The following is a 26,613-nucleotide window of genomic DNA, read 5'->3' on the forward strand; positions in this document are numbered from 1 at the left end:
AGGTAAGGAGGCTTATTCGCCGTGCAATGCTCCTCTGGAAAATTAAATATGCAAATTGCCTCTTCTGAGAAAATGAGGACTTAACTCTATAGCGCCACCTGTTGGGAAATAGCGATCCTACAAGTCACAATCAACCCTTTAACGAGTCGTGCAATATGACTTAGGATAAAAGCCAAATCAGTATCTCAATTCGCAGACACGGTGTTTCGGGCTGTTGGCCCTTGTCAGTTCTCATGCTTCGCACTGACGAGGGCTAACAGCCCGAAACACCGTGTCTGCGAATTGAGATACTGATTTGGCTTTTATCCTAAGTCATATTGCACGACTCGTTAAAGGGTTGATTGTGACTTGTAGGATCGCTACTTCCAACAGGTGGCGTTATAGAGTTAAGTCCTCTTTTTCTCAGAAGAGGCAATTTGCATAATGGATGACTTCAGACATTTTTCTCGCCAATTTAGAAAAAAATGAAAAATTTACAAAAATGGCGCGATGATGGATGATAAAATTCCACTTTAGTCTCTAGTGGACGCAACCTGTTTTCTGCAAGACACTTCCAAAAATAACTCTATACCAGTTAGTGGGATTGCGAGACGATTCCATAATGAGGAATTTTCCGTTGTTTCCTTTAATGGCACACCAGACACAGAAGATGCATAAAATATATCCCAGCAATTCCTTTTATAATCTCCATTTTTTTCTTTGATCTTTTTTTTTTTCATTTTGCAATTAGAGCGGAGAAACATATGAAGGAGTCTTCTGTAGGTGTCCCAGAAGACTACCTGCCCTTCATCCTCCTCCTCACGTCATCCTGAGTCTAATTCCAAAGCCTTCTATCCACATCATGAAAAAAGTTATCCCACCTAACCATAGGATAAGTAATGCATATATGATTGCTTGGACCCCCACAATCACTAGAAGGGGTCTGGTGTCACTCATATGAATGGAGCGGTAGCGTGATGATGAATTATGCGATAATGTGCATGCACGTGCTCTAACGCTCCCATATGGACACGGTGCCCCTCTCGCAATCATTGGGGGCTGCAGATCTTACATTAATAGGTGATAAATGTTGTTCAAGCGGTAACCCTTTTAATCTGATAACAACGAGGGGTTGTAGATTTAGGCCACTCGGTCCTTGGCTTTAAAAGGGGTTTTCCAGTGTAGACAACAGGAACCAGAGATTGGCTGCAGCGGTGATATGAGTTGTCAACTGATATCTCTTTTCCTCCGCCAGGAACCAAAGATTGTCTGCAGCGGTGAAACGAGTTGTCAACTGATATCTTTTTTCCTCTGCCAGGAACCAGAGATTGGCTGCAGCGGTGATACGAGTTGTCAACTGATATCTCTTTTCCTCCGCCAGGAACCAGAGATTGGCTGCAGCGGTGATACGAGTTGTCAACTGATATCTCTTTTCCTCCGCCAGGAAGAAGTGCCAAGTAACAGCAGTGGTCCAGTAAGTGAGAATCTGTTTTAGGGCTCATACTCACCTGCGAGAAACTCGGATGAGTTTCGCACGTCAATATCCGCCACTGCACCCGGCACTCAGGAGCGGAGCGTGCGGCTGCATGTATTGCTATGCGGCCGCACGCTCTGATCTGAGTGCCGGGTGCAGCGCCGGGTATTGACATGCGAGACTCATCCGAGTTTCTCGTATGTGAGTATGAGCCCTAAAGACCAGAATGGTCACATTTTATAAAATAAGTTAAAGTAGGGGACAACCCCTTTAAGTGACCCATCTCAGCTAATCAGCCAAGATGGATGCAGTCTTTTACATCTCCTAAGATAATCACCAGTCTGACATTTCTTTTTTAATTTCACCATCTGTGAGCTTTCAGTAATGTATGTACAGTGCGTGCATTAAACTACTTTCCGGTCTCCGTCTTCTGCCATTTCCAGCGCTGCTCCGCTCTCCTGCATCATATGACGGCAGCTCTGTTTTTCCAGCTCGCAGAGCCTTCCACTACTTCCTCTCTTAATATAAGCCTATGAGAGCCTTGTCCTGAGCCTCATAGACTTACATGGAGAAAGTGGCTTCAGATCCACATAAAAACGAAGTGTAAGTCACAAATGAGGACACATGGCAGTGGAGAGGATCGGAGCAGCGCTGGAAACGGCAGAAGACAGCGATGGGATAAGTATTTTTAATGTGCAAACGGAATATTTATTAAGGATAGCCAAATTTAAAAAAAATGCTGGAACAGAATCCTGTATATTACAGAACATTCTCTTTAAGATTTATTTGTTTTTCCCCGATCCCGTGATGTCGTCATGCCAGATGCCTTCATCTGCCAAACATAGCCTTCAATGAAGGATCGGTGTTATGACCCCAATGGCGAGGGTCTCAGAGGAACGTGGAAGTCTGCAGAATACAAAAATCCAGCTCATAGGGCAGTGGTAACTGGGTTGACCATATATCTACTCCTAACGCCAACACTAGAAGTAGCCGGGGATCATTCCTACGTTGATTCTAGATGACACGCGCCAGCCGGAGAATCTAGCTACCCCTAGTAGTGGAAAACAAAGACCTTTCTTGCCTCCAGAGAAGGGGACCCCAAAGCTGGATAGAAGCCCCCCACAAATAATGACGGTGAGGTAAGAGGAAATGACAAACACAGAAATGAACCAGGTCCAGCACAGAGAGGCCCGCTTACCGACAGCAGAACAAAGAAAGGTAACCCACACGGTCAACAAAAACCCTATCAAAATCCACACAGGAAATTCAAGAACCCCCGAACCGTCTAACGGTCCGGGGGGAGAACACCAGCCCCCTAGAGCTTCCAGCAAAGGTCAGGATATAGATTTGGAACAAGCTGGACAAAAATACAAAACCAAAACAAATAGCAAAAAGCAAAAGGCAGACTTAGCTGAGATAACTGGAACCAGGATCAGTAGACAAGAGCACAGCAGACTAGCTCTGATAACTACGTTGCCAGGCATAGAACTGAAGGTCCAGGGAGCTTATATAGCAACACCCCTAACTAACGACCCAGGTGCGGATAAAAGGAATGACAGAAAAACCAGAGTCAAAAAACTAGTAACCACTAGAGGGAGCAAAAAGCAAATTCACAACAGTACCCCCCCCTTAGTGAGGGGTCACCGAACCCTCACCACGACCACCAGGGCGATCAGGATGAGCGGCATGAAAGGCACGAACTAAATCGGCCGCATGAACATCAGAGGCGACCACCCAGGAATTATCCTCCTGACCATAGCCCTTCCACTTGACCAGGTACTGAAGCCTCCGCCTGGAGAGGCGAGAATCCAAGATCTTCTCCACCACGTACTCCAACTCGCCCTCAACCAACACCGGAGCAGGAGGCTCAGCAGAAGGAACTACAGGCACAATGTACCGCCGCAACAAGGACCTATGAAATACATTGTGAATAGCAAACGACACAGGAAGATCCAGACGAAAAGATACAGGATTAAGGATTTCCAATATCTTGTAAGGCCCAATAAAACGAGGTTTAAATTTGGGAGAGGAGACCTTCATAGGAACAAAGCGGGAAGAAAGCCACACCAAATCCCCAACGCGTAGTCGGGGACCCACACCGCGGCGGCGGTTGGCAAAGCGCTGAGCCTTCTCCTGTGACAACTTCAAGTTGTCCACCACATGATTCCAGATCTGCTGCAACCTATCCACCACAGAATCCACCCCAGGACAGTCAGAAGGCTCCACATGACCCGAAGAAAAGCGAGGATGGAAACCAGAGTTGCAGAAAAAAGGCGAAACCAAGGTGGCGGAACTAGCCCGATTATTAAGGGCAAACTCAGCCAACGGCAAGAATGTCACCCAATCGTCCTGATCAGCAGAGACAAAACACCTCAAATAAGCCTCCAAAGTCTGATTAGTTCGCTCCGTCTGTCCATTAGTCTGAGGATGGAAAGCAGACGAAAACGACAAATCAATGCCCATCCTACTACAAAAGGATCGCCAGAACCTGGAAACGAACTGGGATCCTCTGTCTGACACAATATTCTCAGGGATGCCGTGCAAACGAACCACGTTCTGGAAAAACACAGGAACCAGATCGGAAGAGGAAGGCAGCTTAGGCAAAGGAACCAAATGGACCATCTTGGAGAAGCGATCACATATCACCCAGATAACGGACATGCCCTGAGATAGCGGAAGATCAGAAATGAAATCCATGGAGATATGTGTCCAAGGTCTCTTCGGGACAGGCAAGGGCAAGAGCAAACCGCTGGCACGAGAACAGCAAGGCTTAGCTCGAGCACAAGTCCCACAGGACTGCACAAATGACCGCACATCCTTAGACAAGGAAGGCCACCAAAAGGACCTGGCCACCAGATCTCTGGTGCCAAAAATTCCCGGGTGACCTGCCAACACCGAGGAATGAACCTCGGAAATGACTCTGCTGGTCCACTTATCCGGGACAAACAGTCTGTCAGGTGGACAAGACTCAGGCCTATCAGCCTGAAATCTCTGCAACACACGTCGCAGATCCGGAGAAATAGCTGACAAGATAACTCCATCTTTAAGAATACCAACAGGATCAGCGACTCCAGGAGCATCAGGCACAAAGCTCCTAGAAAGAGCATCGGCCTTCACATTCTTTGAACCTGGTAAATACGAGACAACAAAATCAAAGCGGGAGAAAAACAATGACCAGCGGGCCTGTCTCGGATTAAGGCGTTTAGCAGACTCGAGATACATCAGATTTTTGTGATCAGTCAAGACCACCACACGATGCTTAGCACCCTCGAGCCAATGACGCCACTCCTCAAATGCCCACTTCATGGCCAACAACTCCCGATTGCCCACATCATAATTTCGCTCGGCAGGCGAAAACTTCCTAGAGAAAAAGGCACAAGGTTTCATAACAGAGCAACCAGGGCCTCTCTGCGACAAAACGGCCCCTGCCCCAATCTCCGAAGCATCCACCTCAACCTGAAAGGGAAGTGAGACGTCAGGCTGGCACAAAACAGGCGCCGAAGTAAACCGGCGTTTCAACTCCTGGAAAGCCTCCACGGCAGCAGGAGCCCAGTTAGCTACATCGGAGCCCTTCTTGGTCATATCCGTCAAAGGTTTCACAATGCTAGAAAAATTAGCGATAAAACGACGGTAGAAGTTAGCGAAGCCCAAGAACTTCTGAAGACTCTTAACTGACGAGGGCTGAGTCCAATCAAGAATAGCTCGGACCTTGACTGGGTCCATCTCCACAGCAGAAGGGGAAAAAATGAACCCCAAAAAGGGAACCTTCTGTACACCAAAGAGACACTTTGAGCCCTTGACAAACAAAGAATTTTCACGCAAAATTTTAAAGACCAACCTGACCTGCTCCACATGCGAATCCCAATTATCAGAAAAAACCAAAATATCATCCAGATAAACAATCAAAAATTTATCCAGATACTTCCGGAAAATGTCATGCATAAAGGACTGAAAAACTGAAGGCGCATTGGAGAGCCCAAAAGGCATCACCAAGTACTCAAAATGACCTTCGGGCGTATTGAATGCGGTTTTCCATTCATCACCTTGCTTAATGCGCACAAGGTTGTACGCACCACGAAGGTCTATCTTGGTGAACCACTTGGCACCCTTAATCCGGGCAAACAAGTCAGACAACAGCGGTAAAGGATACTGAAATTTGACAGTGATCTTATTCAAAAGCCGATAATCAATACAAGGTCTCAAAGATCCGTCCTTTTTTGCCACAAAAAAGAATCCCGCACCAAGAGGGGAAGAAGACGGACGAATATGTCCTTTTTCCAGAGACTCCTTGATATATGAACGCATAGCGGTATGTTCAGGTACCGACAGATTAAACAGTCTTCCCTTAGGAAATTTACTGCCTGGGATCAAATCTATAGCACAGTCACAGTCCCTATGAGGAGGCAGTGCACTGGACTCAGACTCACTGAAGACATCCTGATAATCAGACAAATACTCCGGAACTTCCGAAGGCGTAGAAGAAGCAATAGACACAGGCAGGGAATCCTCATGAATACCACGACAGCCCCAACTTGAGACTGACATAGCCTTCCAGTCCAGGACTGGATTATGGGTCTGTAACCATGGCAGCCCTAAAACAACCAAATCATGCATTTTATGTAAAACCAGGAAACGTATCACCTCGCGGTGTTCAGGAGTCATGCACATGGTAACCTGAGTCCAATACTGCGGTTTATTTGCTGCCAATGGTGTAGCATCAATACCCCTAAGAGGAATAGGATTTTCTAATGGTTCAAGAGTAAATCCACAGCGCTTAGCAAATGAGAGATCCATGAGACTCAGGGCAGCACCTGAATCTACAAACGCCATGACAGGATAAGATGACAGTGAGCAAATCAAAGTTACAGACAGAATAAATTTAGGTTGCAAATTACCAACGGTGACAGGACTAACAACCTTAGCTATACGTTTAGAGCATGCTGAGATAACATGTGTAGAATCACCACAGTAGTAGCACAAGCCATTCCGGCGTCTATGAATTTTCCGCTCATTTCTAGTCAGGATTCTATCACATTGCATTAAATCAGGTGTCTGTTCAGACAACACCATGAGGGAATTTGCGGTTTTTCTATCACATTGCACCGAATCAGGTGTCTGTTCAGACAACACCATGAGGGAATTTGCGGTTTTGCGCTCCCGCAACCGCCGGTCAATTTGAATAGCCAGTGCCATAGTATCATTCAGACCTGTGGGAATGGGAAAACCCACCATAACATTCTTAATGGCTTCAGAAAGGCCATTTCTAAAATTAGCGGCCAGTGCACACTCGTTCCAATGTGTCAGCACGGACCATTTCCGAAATTTTTGGCAATACACTTCAGCCTCGTCCTGCCCCTGAGACATAGCCAGCAAGGCCTTTTCTGCCTGAATCTCAAGATTGGGTTCCTCATAAAGTAAACCGAGCGCCAGAAAAAACGCATCAAGATCAGCCAATGCCGGATCTCCTGGCGCCAGCGAAAAAGCCCAATCCTGAGGGTCGCCCCGTAAGAACGAAATCACAATTTTAACTTGCTGAGCAGAATCTCCAGATGAACAGGGTCTCAGGGACAAAAACAATTTACAATTATTCACGAAATTCCTAAACTTAAACCTGTCTCCGGAAAACAGTTCAGGAATCGGTATTTTAGGTTCTTGTTGTGAATTTGGATTCTGGGCTCCCCCGGTGGCCGCTTGTGGAATTGGACTTGTCATCCTCTTTCCTGTTTCACCTGGTTCCATCAGTAGTGGGTGTCGCTATTTAAGCTCATTTCTCTGGTGGTTTCTTGCCGGTCAACAATGTTATCTGATGCCTCTCAGTGCTTGTTCCTGCTTCTAGACAACTACTAGATAAGTTGGACTTTTGTCCATGTTTCGTTTTGCCTATTTGTTCCAGTTCACAGCTGAAGTTTTGTTACTGTGTCTGGAAAGCTCTCGTTGATCAGGGATTGCTACTCTGGCGTTATGAGTTAATGCCAGAGTTTAAGGTAATCTCTGGATGGTGTTTTGTTAGTGTTTTTCTGCTGACCATGAAAGTATACTATCTGTCTTCTGCTATCTAGTAAGCGGACCTCAAATTTGCTAAGACTATTTTCCTGCTGCGTTTGTTGTTTCATCTGAACTCACCGTCATTATATGTGGGGGGCTACTGTCTTCTTTGGAATATTTCTCTAGAGGTGAGCCAGGTCTTATATTTCCCTCTGCTAGCTATTTAGGTCTTAGGCCAGAGCTGGGCATCTAGCGATAAATAGGAAATGCTACCTGGCTATTTCTAGTTGCGCGGCAGGCTTAGTTCATGGTCAGTATAGTTCCATCTTCCGAGAGCTTGTCCCTCTATAGGCTTGCTATGATCTCTGCCTGCAGAGATCATGACAGTTTGACCGGCCCATAAAGTGTTAAAGACCCAGGTTGAGAACGGAGAGTTATAAGAAGTCTGCTGGAAATTTTTTTTTTTTTCCCTCCAGTCTGCCTTGCTGCAGTCTTTTTTCTCTCTCTCCTCCTAATCTCTGTATGGCTCTGTGTGCACCTGACAATAATGGATCTCCAGAGTGTAACTGCGGGTTTGAATAATCTCATCACGAAAGTACAAAATTTACAAGATTTTGTGGTACATGCTCCGGTATCTGACCCGAGAATTCCTTTGCCGGAGTTCTTCACAGGGAATAGAGCTAGCTTCCAGAATTTCCGAAATAATTGTAAGCTTTATTTGTCCCTGAAGTCTCGTTCAGCTGGAGACCCTGCTCAGCAGGTTAGGATTGTGATTTCCTTGCTCAGGGGTGACCCTCAAGATTGGGCCTTCTCATTGCCAGCAGGGGATCCTGCGTTACGCGATGTGGATGCGTTTTTTCTGGCCTTGGGCTTGCTTTATGAGGAACCTCATTTGGAACTTCAGGCAGAAAAAACTTTGATGGCACTATCTCAGGGGCAAGACGAAGCTGAAGTTTTCTGCCAAAAATTCCGTAAATGGTCTGTGCTTACTCAGTGGAATGAGTGCGCCTTGGCGGCAACTTTCAGAGAAGGTCTCTCTGATGCCGTTAAGGATGTTATGGTGGGGTTCCCTGTGCCTGCAGGTCTGAATGAGTCCATGACAATGGCTATTCAGATTGATAGGCGTCTGCGGGAGCGCAAACCGGTGCACCATCTGGCGGTGTCTATGGAAAAGACGCCAGAAAGTATGCAGTGTGATAGAATTCTGTCCAGGAGCGAGCGACAGAATTTTAGACGGAAGAATGGATTGTGTTTCTATTGTGGGGATTCTACTCATGTTATATCAGCATGCTCTAGGCGTACAAAGAAGCTTGATAAGTCTGTTTCCATTGGCACCATTCAGTCTAAGTTTATTTTGTCTGTAACCCTGATTTGCTCTTTGTCATCCATTGCCACGGACGCCTATGTTGACTCTGGCGCCGCTCTGAGTCTTATGGATTGGTCCTTTGCCAATCGTTGTGGTTTTGATTTAGAGCCTTTGGAGACTCTTATTCCTCTGAAGGGGATTGACTCCACCCCATTGGCTAATAATAAACCACAATACTGGACACAAGTAACCATGCGTATCAATCCGGATCACCAGGAGATTATTCGTTTCCTGGTGCTGTATAATTTACATGACGATTTGGTACTGGGATTGCCATGGTTGCAGTCTCACAACCCAGTCTTGGACTGGAGAGCAATGTCTGTGTTGAGCTGGGGATGTAAGGGTATTCATGGGGACTTACCTTTGGTTTCTATTTCGTCGTCCATTCCCTCTGAAGTCCCTGAGTTCCTCTCTGATTATCAAGACGTCTTTGACGAACCCAAGCTTGGGTCGTTACCTCCGCACCGTGAGTGCGATTGTGCCATAGATTTGATACCGGGTTGTAAATATCCAAAGGGTCGTTTGTTTAATCTGTCTGTGCCGGAACATGCTGCTATGCGGGAATATATAAAGGAGTCTTTGGAAAAGGGACATATTCGTCCATCTTCTTCTCCCTTGGGAGCTGGGTTTTTCTTTGTCTCAAAAAAAGACGGCTCTTTGAGACCATGTATTGATTATCGGCTTCTGAATAAGATCACTGTTAAGTATCAATACCCATTGCCATTGCTTACTGATTTGTTTGCTCGTATAGAGGGTGCTAAGTGGTTCTCTAAAATTGATCTTCGTGGGGCGTATAATTTGGTGCGGATCAGGCAGGGGGATGAGTGGAAGACCGCATTTAATACGCCCGAGGGCCACTTTGAGTATTTGGTCATGCCTTTTGGTCTTTCTAATGCCCCTTCAGTTTTCCAGTCTTTTATGCATGATATTTTCCGCGATTTTCTGGATAAATTTATGATAATATATCTGGATGATATTCTGATTTTTTCTGATGACTGGGACTCTCATGTCCAGCAGGTCAGGAGAGTTTTTCAGGTTCTGCGGTCTAATTCTTTATGTGTGAAGGGGTCTAAGTGCGTTTTTGGGGTCCAGAAAATTTCCTTTTTGGGGTATATTTTTTCTCCCTCTTCCATTGAGATGGATCCCGTCAAGGTGCAAGCTATTTGTGACTGGACTCAGCCCTCCTCTCTTAAGGGTCTTCAGAGATTTTTGGGCTTTGCCAACTTTTACCGCCGATTTATTGCTGGTTTTTCGGATGTCGTTAAACCACTGACTGATTTGACCAGACAAGGCGCTGATGTTGCTAATTGGTCCCCTCATGCTGTAGAGGCCTTTCAGGAGCTTAAGCGCCGTTTTGTCTCTGCCCCTGTGTTGCGTCAGCCTGATGTGAATCTGCCTTTTCAGGTTGAGGTTGACGCTTCGGAGATCGGAGCTGGGGCAGTGTTGTCGCAGAAAGGTTCCGACTGCTCCGTCATTAGGCCTTGTGCCTTCTTTTCTCGCAAATTTTCGCCCGCAGAGCGGAATTATGATGTTGGGAATCGGGAGCTTTTGGCCATGAAGTGGGCGTTTGAGGAGTGGCGCCATTGGCTCGAGGGGGCTAGGCATCAGGTGGTGGTATTGACTGACCACAAAAATTTGATTTATCTTGAGACTGCCAGACGCCTGAATCCTAGACAGGCGCGCTGGTCTTTATTTTTTTCTCGCTTTAATTTTGTGGTGTCATACCTACCGGGTTCTAAGAATGTTAAGGCAGATGCCCTTTCTAGGAGTTTTGACCCGGACTCTCCTGGTAATTCTGAACCCACAGGTATCCTTAGGGAGGGAGTAATTTTGTCGGCCGTTTCTCCTGATCTGCGGCGGTCCTTGCAAGAGTTTCAGGCGGATAGACCGGATCGTTGTCCGCCTGATAGACTGTTTGTTCCGGATGATTGGACCAGCAGAGTCATCTCTGAGGTACATTCTTCTGCATTGGCAGGTCATCCCGGAATTTTTGGTACCAGGGATTTGGTGGCAAGATCCTTCTGGTGGCCTTCCCTGTCACGAGATGTGCGAGTCTTTGTGCAGTCATGTGACGTTTGTGCTCGGGCCAAGTCTTGTAGTTCTCGGGCTAGCGGACTGCTGTTGCCCTTGCCTATTCCTAAGAGGCCTTGGACACACATCTCGATGGATTTTATTTCAGATCTGCCTGTTTCCCAGAAGATGTCTGTCATCTGGGTGGTCTGTGACCGTTTCTCTAAAATGGTCCATTTGGTTCCTCTGCCCAAGTTGCCTTCTTCTTCTGAGTTGGTTCCTCTGTTTTTTCAGAATGTTGTCCGATTGCACGGTATTCCTGAGAATATTGTTTCTGACAGAGGTACCCAATTTGTGTCTAGATTTTGGCGGGCATTCTGTGCTAGGATGGGCATAGATTTGTCTTTTTCATCTGCTTTTCACCCTCAGACTAATGGCCAGACCGAGCGGACTAATCAGACCCTGGAGACATATCTGAGGTGTTTTGTCTCTGCTGACCAGGATGATTGGGTTGCTTTTTTGCCATTGGCAGAGTTCGCCCTCAATAATCGGGCCAGCTCTTCCACCTTGGTGTCCCCGTTTTTCTGTAATTCGGGGTTTCACCCTCGATTTTCCTCCGGTCAGGTGGAATCCTCGGATTGTCCTGGAGTGGATGCGGTGGTGGAGAGATTGCATCACATCTGGGGGCAGGTTATGGACAATTTGAAGTTGTCCCAGGAGAAGACTCAGCGTTTTGCCAACCGTCATCGTCGTGTTGGTTCTCGGCTTTGTGTTGGAGATTTGGTGTGGTTGTCTTCTCGTTTTGTCCCTATGAGGGTCTCTTCTCCTAAGTTTAAACCTCGGTTCATCGGCCCTTATAGAATATTGGAGATTCTTAATCCTGTTTCTTTCCGTTTGGACCTCCCTGCGTCCTTTTCCATTCATAACGTTTTTCATCGGTCGTTATTGCGCAGGTATGAGGTACCTGTTGTACCTTCAGTTGAGCCTCCTGCTCCGGTGTTGGTTGAGGGTGAGTTGGAGTACGTTGTGGAGAAAATTTTGGACTCTCGTGTTTCCAGACGGAGACTCCAGTATCTGGTCAACTGGAAGGGTTACGGCCAGGAGGATAATTCTTGGGTCAATGCATCTGATGTTCATGCTTCTGATCTTGTTCGTGCCTTCCATAGGGCTCATCCTGGTCGCCCTGGTGGATCTGGTGAGGGTTCGGTGCCCCCTCCTTGAGGGGGGGGTACTGTTGTGAATTTGGATTCTGGGCTCCCCCGGTGGCCGCTTGTGGAATTGGACTTGTCATCCTCTTTCCTGTTTCACCTGGTTCCATCAGTAGTGGGTGTCGCTATTTAAGCTCATTTCTCTGGTGGTTTCTTGCCGGTCAACAATGTTATCTGATGCCTCTCAGTGCTTGTTCCTGCTTCTAGACAACTACTAGATAAGTTGGACTTTTGTCCATGTTTCGTTTTGCCTATTTGTTCCAGTTCACAGCTGAAGTTTTGTTACTGTGTCTGGAAAGCTCTCGTTGATCAGGGATTGCTACTCTGGCGTTATGAGTTAATGCCAGAGTTTAAGGTAATCTCTGGATGGTGTTTTGTTAGTGTTTTTCTGCTGACCATGAAAGTATACTATCTGTCTTCTGCTATCTAGTAAGCGGACCTCAAATTTGCTAAGACTATTTTCCTGCTGCGTTTGTTGTTTCATCTGAACTCACCGTCATTATATGTGGGGGGCTACTGTCTTCTTTGGAATATTTCTCTAGAGGTGAGCCAGGTCTTATATTTCCCTCTGCTAGCTATTTAGGTCTTAGGCCAGAGCTGGGCATCTAGCGATAAATAGGAAATGCTACCTGGCTATTTCTAGTTGCGCGGCAGGCTTAGTTCATGGTCAGTATAGTTCCATCTTCCGAGAGCTTGTCCCTCTATAGGCTTGCTATGATCTCTGCCTGCAGAGATCATGACAGGTTCTGACCTAGGATTTCTGATAACATAGTCTTGTATGCCCTGCACACGAGTAGCCAGCTGGTCCACACTTGTAATCAAGGTCTGGACATTCATGTCTGCAGCAAGCATAGCCACTCTGAGGTAAAGGGGAAGGAGAAAAAAAAAAACTCAGAATCTTCTTTCTTATAATCCCTCTTCTGCAATGCATTAAACATTTAATACTGGCCTGGCAAACTGTTATGACCCCAATGGCGAGGGTCTCAGAGGAACGTGGAAGTCTGCAGAATACAAAAATCCAGCTCATAGGGCAGTGGTAACTGGGTTGACCATATATCTACTCCTAACGCCAACACTAGAAGTAGCCGGGGATCATTCCTACGTTGATTCTAGATGACACGCGCCAGCCGGAGAATCTAGCTACCCCTAGTAGTGGAAAACAAAGACCTTTCTTGCCTCCAGAGAAGGGGACCCCAAAGCTGGATAGAAGCCCCCCACAAATAATGACGGTGAGGTAAGAGGAAATGACAAACACAGAAATGAACCAGGTCCAGCACAGAGAGGCCCGCTTACCGACAGCAGAACAAAGAAAGGTAACCCACACGGTCAACAAAAACCCTATCAAAATCCACACAGGAAATTCAAGAACCCCCGAACCGTCTAACGGTCCGGGGGGAGAACACCAGCCCCCTAGAGCTTCCAGCAAAGGTCAGGATATAGATTTGGAACAAGCTGGATAAAAATACAAAACCAAAACAAATAGCAAAAAGCAAAAGGCAGACTTAGCTGAGATAACTGGAACCAGGATCAGTAGACAAGAGCACAGCAGACTAGCTCTGATAACTACGTTGCCAGGCATAGAACTGAAGGTCCAGGGAGCTTATATAGCAACACCCCTAACTAACGACCCAGGTGCGGATAAAAGGAATGACAGAAAAACCAGAGTCAAAAAACTAGTAACCACTAGAGGGAGCAAAAAGCAAATTCACAACAGATCGGCAATAACTTCAGGTCTCCGTGAAGCTGAAAATATAAATGTATTATGCAAATATCCTTCCTGCGTCCTAATTAAATAATAGAAACCTAGAAACCTCTCGGCCGCCGCCGAGCCGGCCCGGTGCCAGCTTTTCATTTACCTAAATGGCTCCCAGACAATCAATAACCACATTGTAGAATGGAAAATCGATTCGCTCCTTCCATTTCATCACCACGTGGAAGGTAAGTTGTTATCAGAACACAAACGACAAGTTATAAAACACTTAATAAGACAAATGTAATTTCATAAAAGAGCAGGTGACAATTAGTGGTGCCCCTTGATCAGGCCGGGCACAGGCGGTCTTGCTACAAACTGCAATCAATTCACTGCTGTGTAATTATGGTTGGCGTATAGATTGATACAGATTCCATTCGGAAGGACCAGTCTGTTCTCCTGACGTCTTTGTCTTCACTTATATACCCCATAAAAAAAAGAAAAAATTCTTAGAAGCCTGCATTGTACCATCCCTCTCGGACTATTCCTCTTGCCAAGTACTTAGGTTGCTATACAATTGCACCCTGCTCGCATTGATCGACAAGGGGTAGGTTAAGACCCAATTTTTAACTTATTTTTACATTTCCCAGAGGAACACCCGGAAATCCAAGTTTTTACTAAGAGACACTTTATGAGAGCTGCTACGAAGGCCAATAAGGTGTGAGCAGTGGGGTCCAACTCTCGAGACCCCGGTCCAGCAACCACTTCAGCAGTGCTTGGCCACCAAACCAGAGTCCTGAAAACATCCTCCTGCCTGAAGCCTCCACTGATTACCAGGCCCGGTGAGACTAGTGACATGGCCAGTGGACCATGGTCCTGGGAATCTTTTTTGTTCAAATGTTACGCTGTCATCAACCATTTTCACTAGATTTATTTCTCAGAAGCACTAGGTCACAATAAATACGGATGCAACCTAAAGCTCCAAAAGAGAGATTTTGGCTGTCTTAAAGGGTAATTCCAGCCTTAAAAGGAATCTGTCAGGAGTTTTTCACTATTTAATCTGAGAGCAGCATAATGTAGGGGCAGAGACCCTGATTCCAGTGATGTATCACTTACTGGGCTGAGTGTTATAGTATTCAATAAAATTAGTGTTTTATCAGCAGGAGATTATCACTACAGGACTAGCTGTCTCATGCCTCCTAGTCCTCTTGCTCTGTGTAAAGGTGCACCGAGCGCCTGGGCTTGATTTGAGCAGTCATTTTGTGCTGTCGGCTCTCATCTAAGATCATAGGAAGATGGGAGAAGAGTCTGACTCAGCGTATACTTAAGGGTCAATGCTTTGTAATGCACCCCGCATACAGTGCCAATTCTGCTGCATTCTCACACTAGTGGATACAGATCATACAGAACACAAAACTAAAATAATCAGACATTTGGGAGTAGAAAACGCCTCCGATATGTGGAGCACAGCTCTTCTTTCTCCAGGACCACAGACTGCATGAAAGTAATAGTTCTCAACAAAGTATTAAAAATTAGTGGTTCATTTCTTCAGTGACCCTTATGTGCTTTGACTGCAGGTCCTTACAGTTTTATATTAGGAAGCAGAAGTCGCCCTACGTTTCCTAGTTACAGCACCATATATTAATGCTTCTGCTCCTCGTGGGCGGGGTTACCTGTGCACCGAGGAGCTGTGTGTGGACATCCTGATGAGCCCTTCTTAGTAACTTACTCTCCTCCCGCAGTTTTGATATAGTGTCTGCAAATAAATTAAAAAATACAGGAATAATGAGACCTATTATCCAAGCCAGGTACAGCGAAGAAAAAAAAACCAAAGCAATTGATTGCCAGAAATATATATTCTTTGCAAAATGAACTTCTGGAGCAGATGAACCTTTCATTGCCCCAGCTGCTTCAGAACCTCATAACAGTAGAGGTCATTAATTAAAACTTGAGTAAAGGATGAGCGCTGAAATTTTCTATCACAACCAATCAGGCTGCTGCTTTCAGTGCCAAAAATTAAAGCTGGAATCTGATTGGTTATGATTCCCCATAGTCATAATAAATCAACCTCAATTACTTAGAAGCATGACAATTCTGATTTCCTTTTCTCAAAGAGGTTCTGCAGCAGTTGTGTGGTATGTTATAAAGGTGTAGTACACCAACTGTAAGTTATTAATATTGTCAGCAGGTGATATATATATATATATACACACACACACACACATGAACACAGTAGTGTGCAAAAGTTTTAGGCAAGCATTGAAAAAAGAAACCGAAGTGTAAAAAATTTATTTGTTATCAATTCACAAAATGCAAAGTGAATAAACAAAAGAGAAATCCAAATCAATCAATATTTGGGGTGAGCGCCTTTTGTCATCAATTCTTCTCGGCACACTTGCACAAAGTCAGGGATTTTGTAGGATTATAGTCAATTATACCAGACAGATGATCATGAATCATTTTTAGGCCGGTTTCACACGTCAGTGGCTCCGGTACGTGAGGTGACAGTTTCCTCCCGTACCGGAGACACTGACACACGTAGACCCATAAAAATCAATGCATCTGTTCAGATGTCATTGATTTTGTGCGGACCGTGTGCGGACCGTGTCTCCGTGTGCCAAACACGGAGACATGTCAGTGTTCGTGGGAGCGCACGGATTACACGGACCCAATAGAGTCAATGGGTCCGCGTAAAACACGGACCTCACACGGACATTCTCCGTCTGGGGTCCGTGTGGCGTGCCGGAGACAGCGCTACAGTAAGCGCTGTCCCCCCCACATGGTGCTGAAGCCGGTATTCATATGTTCCCTGTAGCAGCGTTTGCTATAGAGAAAATATGAATGATAGTGTTTAAACTAAAGATCCATGTGTCCGCCGCCCCCCCACCCCCTGTGCGCCCCCCCCGCTGGTCAGAAAATACTTATCCGGGTCCCCCGTCGGCTGTCGCTCCTTCCTGGTCTGGCCGCGCCTCCTACTGTATGCGGCCGATTACACTCATGAATATGTGGCTCCACCTCCAATAGGGGCGGAGCCGCCTATTCATGAGTGTAAATGAGCGGCCCCACGTGACCGCATACAGTAAGGCGGACACATGGATCTTTATTTTAAACACTATTCTTCATATTTTCCCTGCAGCAAACGTTGCTGCAGGGATGATATGAATCGCAGCTTCAGCACCATGCAGAGTGGGTACCACACGCTCCGTGTGGTACCCACTCGCCATACGGGCGGCACACGTGTGCCGCAGGTATGGCCTCCGTGAGTTCCCAGGCACACGGACACGGATAACTCCGGTACCGATTTATTCCGGTACCGGAATTATCTGGACGTGTGGGACAGCCCTTATATGTAGGTTGAAACTTGAGATCTTTAACTTAAACAGAAACAAGAGTGTAGGAGGCTTAAGGGCTGACCCACACGTCCAGATAATTCCGGTACCGGAATGGTGCTGAAGCTGCGATTCATATCCTCTCTGCAGTAACGTTTGCTGCAGGGAAAATATGAAGAATAGTGTTTAAAATAAAGATCCATGTGTCCGCCGCCCCCCCACCCCCTGTGCGCCCCCCCGCTGGTCAGAAAATACTTATCCGGGTCCCCCGTCGGCTGTCGCTCCTTCCTGGTCTGGCCGCGCCTCCTACTGTATGCGGTCACGTGGGGCCGCTCATTTACACTCATGAATAGGCGGCTCCGCCCCTATTGGAGGTGGAGCCACATATTCATGAGTGTAATCGGCCGCATACAGTAGAGAAGCCGCGGCCAGACCAGGAAGGAGCGACTGCCGACGGGGGATCCGGGTGAGTATTTGCTGACCAGCGGGGGGGGCGCACAGGGGGTGGGAGGGCGGCGGACACATGGATCTTTATTTTAAACACTATTCTTCATATTTTCTCTATAGCAAACGCTGCTACAGGGAAGATATGAATACCGGCTTCAGCACCATGTGGGGGGGACAGCGCTTACTGTAGCGCTGTCTCCGGCACGCCACACGGACCCCAGACGGAGAATGTCCGTGTGAGGTGCGTGTTTTACGCGGACCCATTGACTCTATTGGGTCCGTGTAAAACGTGCGCTCCCACGAACACTGACATGTCTCCGTGTTTGGCACACGGAGACACGGTCCGCACACGGTCCGCACAAAATCAATGACATCTGAACAGATGCATTGATTTTTATGGGTCTACGTGTGTCAGTGTCTCCGGTACGGGAGGAAACTGTCACCTCACGTACCGGAGCCACTGACGTGTGAAACCGGCCTAAAACTGGGTGAGGAACAGCCAAACCACAAAGGGTGAGGTTGTGGAAGACAGGGTCATACTCAATGGCTGAGTGAGCACAGCATAAGGATACCCAATCTAGTCACTAGACACATGTACAGGTCAGTCATGGAGGATCCTGCTCACCTTGCAGCCCAACAATCTCATTCTCCTTTTCCCTCTGCAGTTTGGTCAGTTTCTGGTTTTGCAGCTCCACGGTTTTGCTATGCTGCAGCTTTAGATTGCTTTGCTCCACCTGTAAGTCAGACAGCTGCTTCTTCATCTCTTCATTCTGATTCTAGAAGGAAAAAAAATACATAAAATAATAAATATAATACATGGCTAAAAAAGATACTTGCTCAGTGGCGCCCCCTATTTTACAGGTATATCTGCACTTGTTTGAATGCCTGGACAGATATGATCTGCACAGGGACAGAATGACTGTCCTGTCCCGTGCACGTTGTCAGCAGCACATCCCCGCTTTTACATGAGCAGACGTGCTGCCGACAACGATGATTAAATGGCCAAGCGCTTTGCTTATTAGCGGTGTCATCGCGACATATTCACGGGGGGCCAATGTCAAAGTGCGTACTCACAGTATCAGATTCTGTACCCCCCTCCCCATTTCCAGGAAGAATAACAGAAGAACAGCAAGAGACATAATTGTAAAAAAAAAAAAAAAAAATGATACAAAAGAAAGACTATAAAACAGAGCCAACAGAAGCTGGAAGCAGACAGTAGGCTCCAGAAAAGTTCTATCTTGCCAGATATATTTAGAATATAATAAAGAAGATGTATAAAAGAAAAGTTACAAAAAATTTCCCAAGAGCTAAAAGAAAAATGCAACTACACACACGGGAAAAAAATGTTCAAATACTTTCAGAAAAGGGCGCACTATACTTTCCATAATAAAACAACAACATAAAAACCCGACATTCCACATACCCACAAGACTGGCAGAAATCGTTCAGAAAATGAATCTTTACAAGAACGCGGAACAGAGATGCGCCCAATAGAAGGGAAACATCACATCCACAAATACATCAATATGTGCCGGGCTTTGCTTTTAATAACATACTATTTTTGCTGCAGCCATGGTCTATTATGGGCCGGGGACGCCACTTTTGAATCCTTTGTCGTACGGAAAATTACAATGGACTGAGTAATTACTTGGACACTAAAGGCAAAAAAAAGCTGCCATTTAAAAAAAAAATGGAAAAGTAATAGAGAGATCAGACAATTAGAGACTGAAAATAAAAGCTGACATTTTCCTTCTGATTTAACATGACACGTTATTTAAAAGCTCCGCTGTGGGGGGGGGGGGTACAAGACTAGAGGTCTCGCCTTTAGTGAGCACTGTCTGTAGAGGAAGCTCAGGCAGTCAGCGCTGTCAATCACCAGTGACGTGTGGCAACTGGAAAAACAGTCATGCTTAGTAATTTTGGAATATTCCCCACTTTTTGCCCAGTTATAAGATTTTTTTGGGGGGCACACTCCCTTAATTCTGCATCTATTCAGATTTGGAGCTCTGACTGCTGAGAAAATCTGTTAAGAAATTAATTTACACAGAATTTTGATTTAGTTATCATTGTATGGTCTTTACTAAAGGGTTTTTATGTCTTTCAGGATCCTCAGGGGCGTGTCTTTAGGCTGCTCTGCTTAATTACCCTGTGAGACACGCCCTCTTATTAAAGACAATAATTAGTACTGAATAAAAAGGGACATATCTGAGGAACCGTACGGAGGATTTCAAAAGCAAAAAAAGTAGTAGGAATAAAACTTAAGAAAGAACTGGCCACTTTTGACCTTGTGACTGAGGACCTGTTCTGCTAATATTTTATTCCCACTGATCTCTTTTTTGTGTGTTTGTCTTAATGTTTCAGAGATAATGTTTTTTTCATTTTGTGCTAAATTTTACCAGTTTTGTTTTTACTAAGGGGGCATGGTTCACAGAGTAATAAGGCAGAGCAGCCTGAAGACGCGCCCAGGAGGATCCTATGACAATACATAGGTAAATGCCATAAACATTAGCACTAAATAAAGAGGTACATACTTCTGGAACCGTATGAAGGATTTAAAAAAAAAAAAAAAAACCCAGAATAAAACAAGAACAAAATATATATTGTACAGTGTCAATCCGCTGAATCCATGCTCTATGGATTTTTAATTAGGGTTGGTTAAAGCCTTAAATTAATTAAAAGCTTCATTAATAAAGAAGCTGAAAAAGTGCAGTGTTCTTCATAAACCTTTTATGTTCTGCCTGCGTATAAAGACATAACAGTAAGCAAGAGACGTGCCAGCACAGAGCACATAACCATGGAGGGTCATTTCATTCCCCTTTTTAAATTACCTCCTACAATCCTTCTGGATGATGAAATTATAGAGTTTAATGAACTTGGAAAAATAGGTCTGGTTATATTTCTAAAAGAGCGCCCCCTTGTTCTTAGGCCATAACTGGTATTGTAACTTTAATTTTCAGTAGATCATGGGACTGAGCTGCAATACTGGCCACAAAGCAGCCTAGGTTATCCATGACACTGTTAATTGGAGGGAAAAAAGCCTTTCACGTTATAACAACGCTGGAAAACCACTTTATAGGGAATCAATAATTAGATTCCTACCCAAACCTCGGGCAGCATGAATCGGATCCTGGCTGTGTGATTGAGGAGAAATGCCAAAATATTTCAGCAAAAACATAGTTTACTGATACGGCTGAGGACCACAGCCAGAGACGAGACTAGTCTGTCCCAGGCCGGCTTCTCCCAGCACCTCTCCAGGTCTCTCCCATGTGTGTACCTGTCAATCAAGTTAAGTGGGGCAGGGAGAAGCTGGCTGAGTGCTGCACTGGACTGGTCTTCTCTGAAACGCCAGAAGCCACATACAATCTACAATAGTGCAGCTGGGTCTCATTCATGCTGCCCGTGGGCCGGCCATGAATCTAATCTATATATATAATTGTCTAAGGGGTACTTCCGTCTTTCTGTCTGCAACTTCTGTCACGGAAATCCAGCGTTGCTGATTGGTCTCGCCAGCTGCCTGTCATGGCTGCCGCGACCAATCAGCGACGGGCACAGTCCGATTAGTCCCTCCCTACTCCCCTGCAGTCAGTGCCCGGTGCCCGCATACTCCCCTCCGGCCACCGCTAACACAGGGTTAATGCCAGCGGTAACGGACCACGTTATGCCGCGGGTAACTCACTCCGTTACCGCTACTATTAACCCTGTGTGTCCCCAACGCCTATCCAGCATCAATAGTAAAAAAATGTAATGTTAAAAATAATAAAAAAACAAAAACCTGCTATTCTCACCCTCCGTAGTCCGCCAAGCAGCACGCGGCTGCCGCCATCTTCCGTTCCCAGAGATGCATTGTGAAATTACCCAGAAGACTTAGCGGTCTCGCGCGTGCATAGCCGGAGCTTCGCTGGATCGCAGGGGGTGAGTATATAACTATTTTTTATTTTAATTATATTTTTTAACAGTGCGAAATACTGCGTGGGCAGTGTTAGATACTGTGTGACTGCTATATACTACATTGGCTGTGTGATATACTGCATGGGCTGCGTTATATACTACATGGCCAGTGTTATATACTGCGTGGGCGGTGTTATATACTACGTGGCTGTGCTGTATACTATGTGGGCTGTGTTCTATACTGCGTGGGCTGTGTGATACTGTGTGGGCTGTGTGATATACTGTGTGGGCTGTGTGATATACTGCATGGGCTGTGTGATATACTGCGTGGGCTGTGTGATATACTGCGTGGGCTGTGTTATATAACGCGTAGCTGCTATATACTACATGGGCAGTGTTATATACTGCGTGGGCTGTGTGATATACTGCGTGGCTGCTATATACTACGTGGCCAATGTTAGATACTGCGCGGGCTGTGTGATAAACTGCATGGGCTGTGCTATATACCGTATTTTCCGGCGTATAAGACGACTTTTTAACCCCTAAAAATTGTCCCAAAAGTCGGGGTTCGTCTTATACGCCAGGTACGGCATGTGCAGGGAGCGATCCTGGATGTTACCAGGGTCTGAAGGAGAGGAGACTCTCCTTCAGGCCCTGGGATCCATATTCATGTAAAAAATAAAGAATAAAAATAAAAAATATGTATATACTCACCCCTCCGAGAAGCCTGGCTGTCACCGCTGCAAGCGTCTGCCTCCGTTCCTAAGAATTGCAGAGCGTGAAGGACCTTCGATGACGTCACAGTCAGGTGACCGGTCACATGAGCGGTCACGGACCAATCACAGGACTGCGACGTCATCGAGGGTCCTTCATGCTCTGCAATTCCTAGGAACGGAGGCAGACGCTTGCAGCAGTGACAGCCAGGCTTCTCGGAGGGGTGAGTATATCCATATTTTTTATTTTTATTCTTTATTTTTAACATGAATATGGATCCCAGGGCCTGAAGGAGAGTCTCCTCTCCTTCAGACCCTGGGAACCACACGTCGTATAAGATGACTGGGCGTATAAGATGACCCCCGTCTTATACAGCGGGCATATCCCAAATTCCATATTTTATATGGAAAAGTTGGGGGTCGTCTTATACGCCCAGTCGTCTTATACACCAGAAAATACGGTACTACGTGCCCTGTGTTATATACTGTGTGGCCTGTGTTATATACTACGTCGCCTGTGTTATATACTGCGTGGCTGCTATATACTGCGTGGGCTGTGTTATATAGTACGTGGGCTGTGTTATATACTGCGTGGCCACTGTTATATACTGTGTGGCTGCTATATACTACGTGGCCAGTGTTATATACTGCGTGGGCTGTGCTATATACTACGTGCCCTGTGTTACATACTGCATGGCCTGTGTTATATACTACGACGCCTGTGTTATATACTGTGTGGCTGCTATATACTGCGTGGGCTGTGTTATATACTGCGCGGCCACTGTTATATACTGCGTGGCCTGTATTAACGCATCGGGTATTCTACAGTATGTATGTATATAGCAGCCACATAGTATATAGCACAGGCCACGTACTATTTGCTATATACTACATGGCTCCTATATACTACGTGGCCTGTGCTATATACTATGTGGCTGCTATATACATACATACATACATACTCTATACCATCTAGTGACTAATAACTCAGGAATGTTGACTTTAATATTAGAGCGTGGACTTCATAGAACTGGAAATACTCTGTTGGGTGTCCCGTGACCAGGGGCTCCTTCCCTGTCTCTAAAGCTAGGGACATCTTAGCTTGCCTTGTTCCCCTGATTACTTCTGATGGTGAAGATGTCAGGGCCACGTACCTTGCCATAGCTCCTGAATCCACCCTCAGTCTGTACCCTTCCCCCATCCAAGGAAGAGGGGATTAGTAGTGTACCATAATACACCAACCAGACTAACAAGGTAATGCAAATCGGGATAAAGGAAAATACCAATAATACAAATATACTCACACATATAACAGAGGAATGCACCGGGGAGTGGAGGATGGGGTTAAACCAAAGTAGGAGAAGAAAGGGAATTATTACACACTGAAAATCTAGCAACCGTCACAGATAAATCCACCAAACGCCTTCTCCAATAATAACAACCAACAACCTTCAGCCATGTTGCATAAGCTAGCTCTGACAATGAGTGCTAGCCAGGACCCAGATTAGGAGATGGGAGTGGTTAACAGTGCACAGTTGAGCCTTAACGCTCCACGAGCTCTCAACAGAGCAGATTAGCCCCGTCACTGCTAAAAGAAATTTACACCGTTTAATGTGAAGGTGAAGTGCTTCTAATCAGTGGATGAGTAGGAGAAATCAGACGCTGCGTGCTTCTGGCTCCTCTGTGTCGCAGTAAACCCGTGCCACTCGGTTAGTCATTCTTACCTTGAGAATCTTGTGTTGTGAGCTGAGAGCCCCATAGCGATTCATAGAATCTTGCTGAAAAGCAGAAGAATAAAATTGGTAGAAAATATAAAAGACAACAGTTAATGGCAAATTTGGCACAAAGAAGTCTAAACTTCCTCAGGGCAATTATGAATTTCTTGAAGCGACTTATTTCCAAACCTTCAACATCCAGATGTAAAACCTGCAGTCTCACACCCACATCCTGCAGCTTCACACAATCTCCGAAACCCCGCATACATGTCACATCCGGCGCACCCAGACAGAAATTCGTCCAGACCACCCTGGTCCATTTTTACCTTTTCTTTGTTCAGGGCCTCCTGAGCTTCTAGTTTATAGACTAAATAATCTGTACAGAGAAAAAAAAGAACAGGATCCTTCAGATCAAAGTTCATAAAAACTCTGCTGCAAAAATAAAACGGCGAGACTATCCATATATAGAATGCTTTACAAAGAGTCGACTTCTGCTGATCGTTTATGAGAACACTTGCAATAATTCACACAAAGGAAACAGCTACAAAGATTGCACTTATAGTGATAATATAAATAATGAGCTTCCTGTCTAAGCTTCTCCAAAGGTTACATGTAAAATGACCCTGAAAGGAAAAATACCTAGAAATAAAAGCATAAATTAGAAAGAAAACTAGTTTTCCTCACTGTTTGAGAGTCTGCAGCATCTTTTCTTGATCCTGAAACAGTCAATCTTGTAGAAATCCTACAGAGGAAATCACTTAATCTCCTACTGATTAGCTCTATCTTCTGCTGACCAATTGAAGCCCCAGTCTAGGGATGGAGGTTAGCTATTTTACTGCAGACAGTACACAGAAAGTGGCAGCTAGTTGACTTACAGCCAGACACAGAGTACAGCAGAAAGACTTCTGCTGCAGCTAGTTGTCTAAGGCTACTTTCACACTAGCGTTAACTGCAATACGTCGCAAATGCGTCGTTTTGCCGAAAATACGCATCCAGCAAAAGTTCTTGCTGGATACGTTTTTTCGTCATAGACTAACATTAGCGACGCATTTGCGACGCATTGCCAAACGTTGCGTCCGTTTTGCGACGCTTGGGCGTGTGGTAGCGGACCGTCGGGAGAAAAAAACGTTACATGTAACATTTTTTGCTCCCGACGGTCCGCTTTTTCCGACCGCGCATGCGCGGCCGGAACTCCGCCCCCACCTCCCCGCACTTCCCCGCACCTCACAATGGGGCAGCGGATGCGTGGGAAAAATGCATCCGCTGCCCCCGTTGTGCGGCGGAGACCACGCTAGCGTCGGGAACCTCGGCCCGACGCACAGCGACGGGTTGTTCCCGACGCTAGTGTGAAAGTAGCCTTACAGTCAAACAGGGCACAGCAGGAAGACTTGTCCTGCAGCAGGTTGTCTTATAGTCAGAAACATAACAGTACATAGCAGGAAGACTTCTGCTGCAGCTAGTTATCTTACAGCCAAACACAGACAGTACACAGCAGGAAGACTTCTGCTGAGCCTAATTGTCTTACAGCCAAATAGGACACAGGAGGAAGACTTGTCCTGCAGCTAGTCGTCTTATAGTAAGAAACATAGCAGGCACAACAGGAAGACTTTCGCGGCAACTAGATGTTTCACAGCCAGACACAGAGAGGGCACAACAGGATGACTTCTGCTGCAGTTAGTTATCTTACAGCCAGAAACAAACAGGATACAGCAGGAAGACTTCTGCTGCAGCCAGTTGACTTACAGCCAAACACAGACAGGATACAGCAGGAAGACTTCTGCTGCAGCTAGTTATCTTACAGCCAAACACAGACAGTACACAGCAGGAAGACTTCTGCTGCCGCTAGTTATCTTACAGCCAAACACAGACAGTACACAGCAGGAAGACTTCTGCTGCAGCTAGTTTTCTTACAGCCAAACACAGACAGTACACAGCAGGAAGACTTCTACTGCAGCTAGTTGTCTTACATCCAAATAGGGCACAGGAGGAAGACTTGTCCTGCAGCTAGTTGTCTTATAGTAAAAAACATAGCAGGCACAACAGGAAGACTTCTGCTGCAGCTAGATGTTTCATAGCCAGACACAGAGAGGGCACACCAGGAAGACTTCTGCTGCAGCTAGTTATCTTACAGCCAAACACAGACAGTACACAGCAGGAAGGCTTCTGCTGCAGCTAGTTGTTTTACAGCCAAACAAATAGGGCACAGCAGAAAGACTTGTCCTGCAGCTAGTTGTCTTATAGTCAGAAACATAGCAGGCACAACAGGAAGACATCTGCTGCTGCAGCTAGTTGACACAGCCAAACACAGACAGTACACATCAGTGAGACTTCTGCTGCAGCTAGCTGTTTCACAGACACAGACAGTGCACAATAGGAAGACTTCTGCTGCAGCTAGTTATCTTACAGCCAAACGCAGACAGTGCTACTTGACTTACAGGAAAACCAACCAGTTGAAACAAAGGGTCTTGATAACAGGAAAAACAAAAAGAAAAACACAGAACCCTAAAAAATATCTTTTAATATTAATGATTAAAAGTACACACAACCAAAAAATACTTTCCTAAAAATAGGGAAAGTTGAGGGTCTATACTGTAAATGTCAATAATGTACAGACTGAACAAATGACGATTGATCAACCACATCTCATGAACAGCACACAGGTGTGTAATCATAATAATGTAAACTTATCTCCCGGGGACTAGTGCCCCATCCCGGGGAGTAGTAGCCCATCCCGACGCGTTTCCCCAAGTAGCCGGTCCAAAGGGGTTCATCAGGGGAATGCCTACGATAAGCAACAGGCAGCTTGTGA

General features: G+C 45.8%; 1 protein-coding gene across 2 annotated transcripts in view; it reads right to left on the reverse strand.

The window, feature by feature from the left end:
• The window catches only part of LOC143764525 (uncharacterized), a 111,041-nt gene that overhangs the window by 44,198 nt on the left and 40,230 nt on the right, over positions 1–26,613 (reverse strand). For both annotated transcript variants that reach the window (XM_077250152.1, XM_077250153.1), the window contains exons 3-6: positions 24,131–24,180; positions 23,814–23,867; positions 18,114–18,264; positions 15,386–15,468 (exon numbers count right to left, since the gene is read on the reverse strand). In XM_077250152.1, the coding sequence (XP_077106267.1) occupies positions 15,386–15,468; positions 18,114–18,264; positions 23,814–23,867; positions 24,131–24,180 (338 nt within the window). The remainder of the gene's footprint in view (positions 1–15,385; positions 15,469–18,113; positions 18,265–23,813; positions 23,868–24,130; positions 24,181–26,613) is intronic.

The sequence above is a fragment of the Ranitomeya variabilis genome, chromosome 4 (assembly GCF_051348905.1).
Source record: "Ranitomeya variabilis isolate aRanVar5 chromosome 4, aRanVar5.hap1, whole genome shotgun sequence".
In the NCBI taxonomy this organism is placed as follows: Eukaryota; Metazoa; Chordata; class Amphibia; order Anura; family Dendrobatidae; genus Ranitomeya; species Ranitomeya variabilis.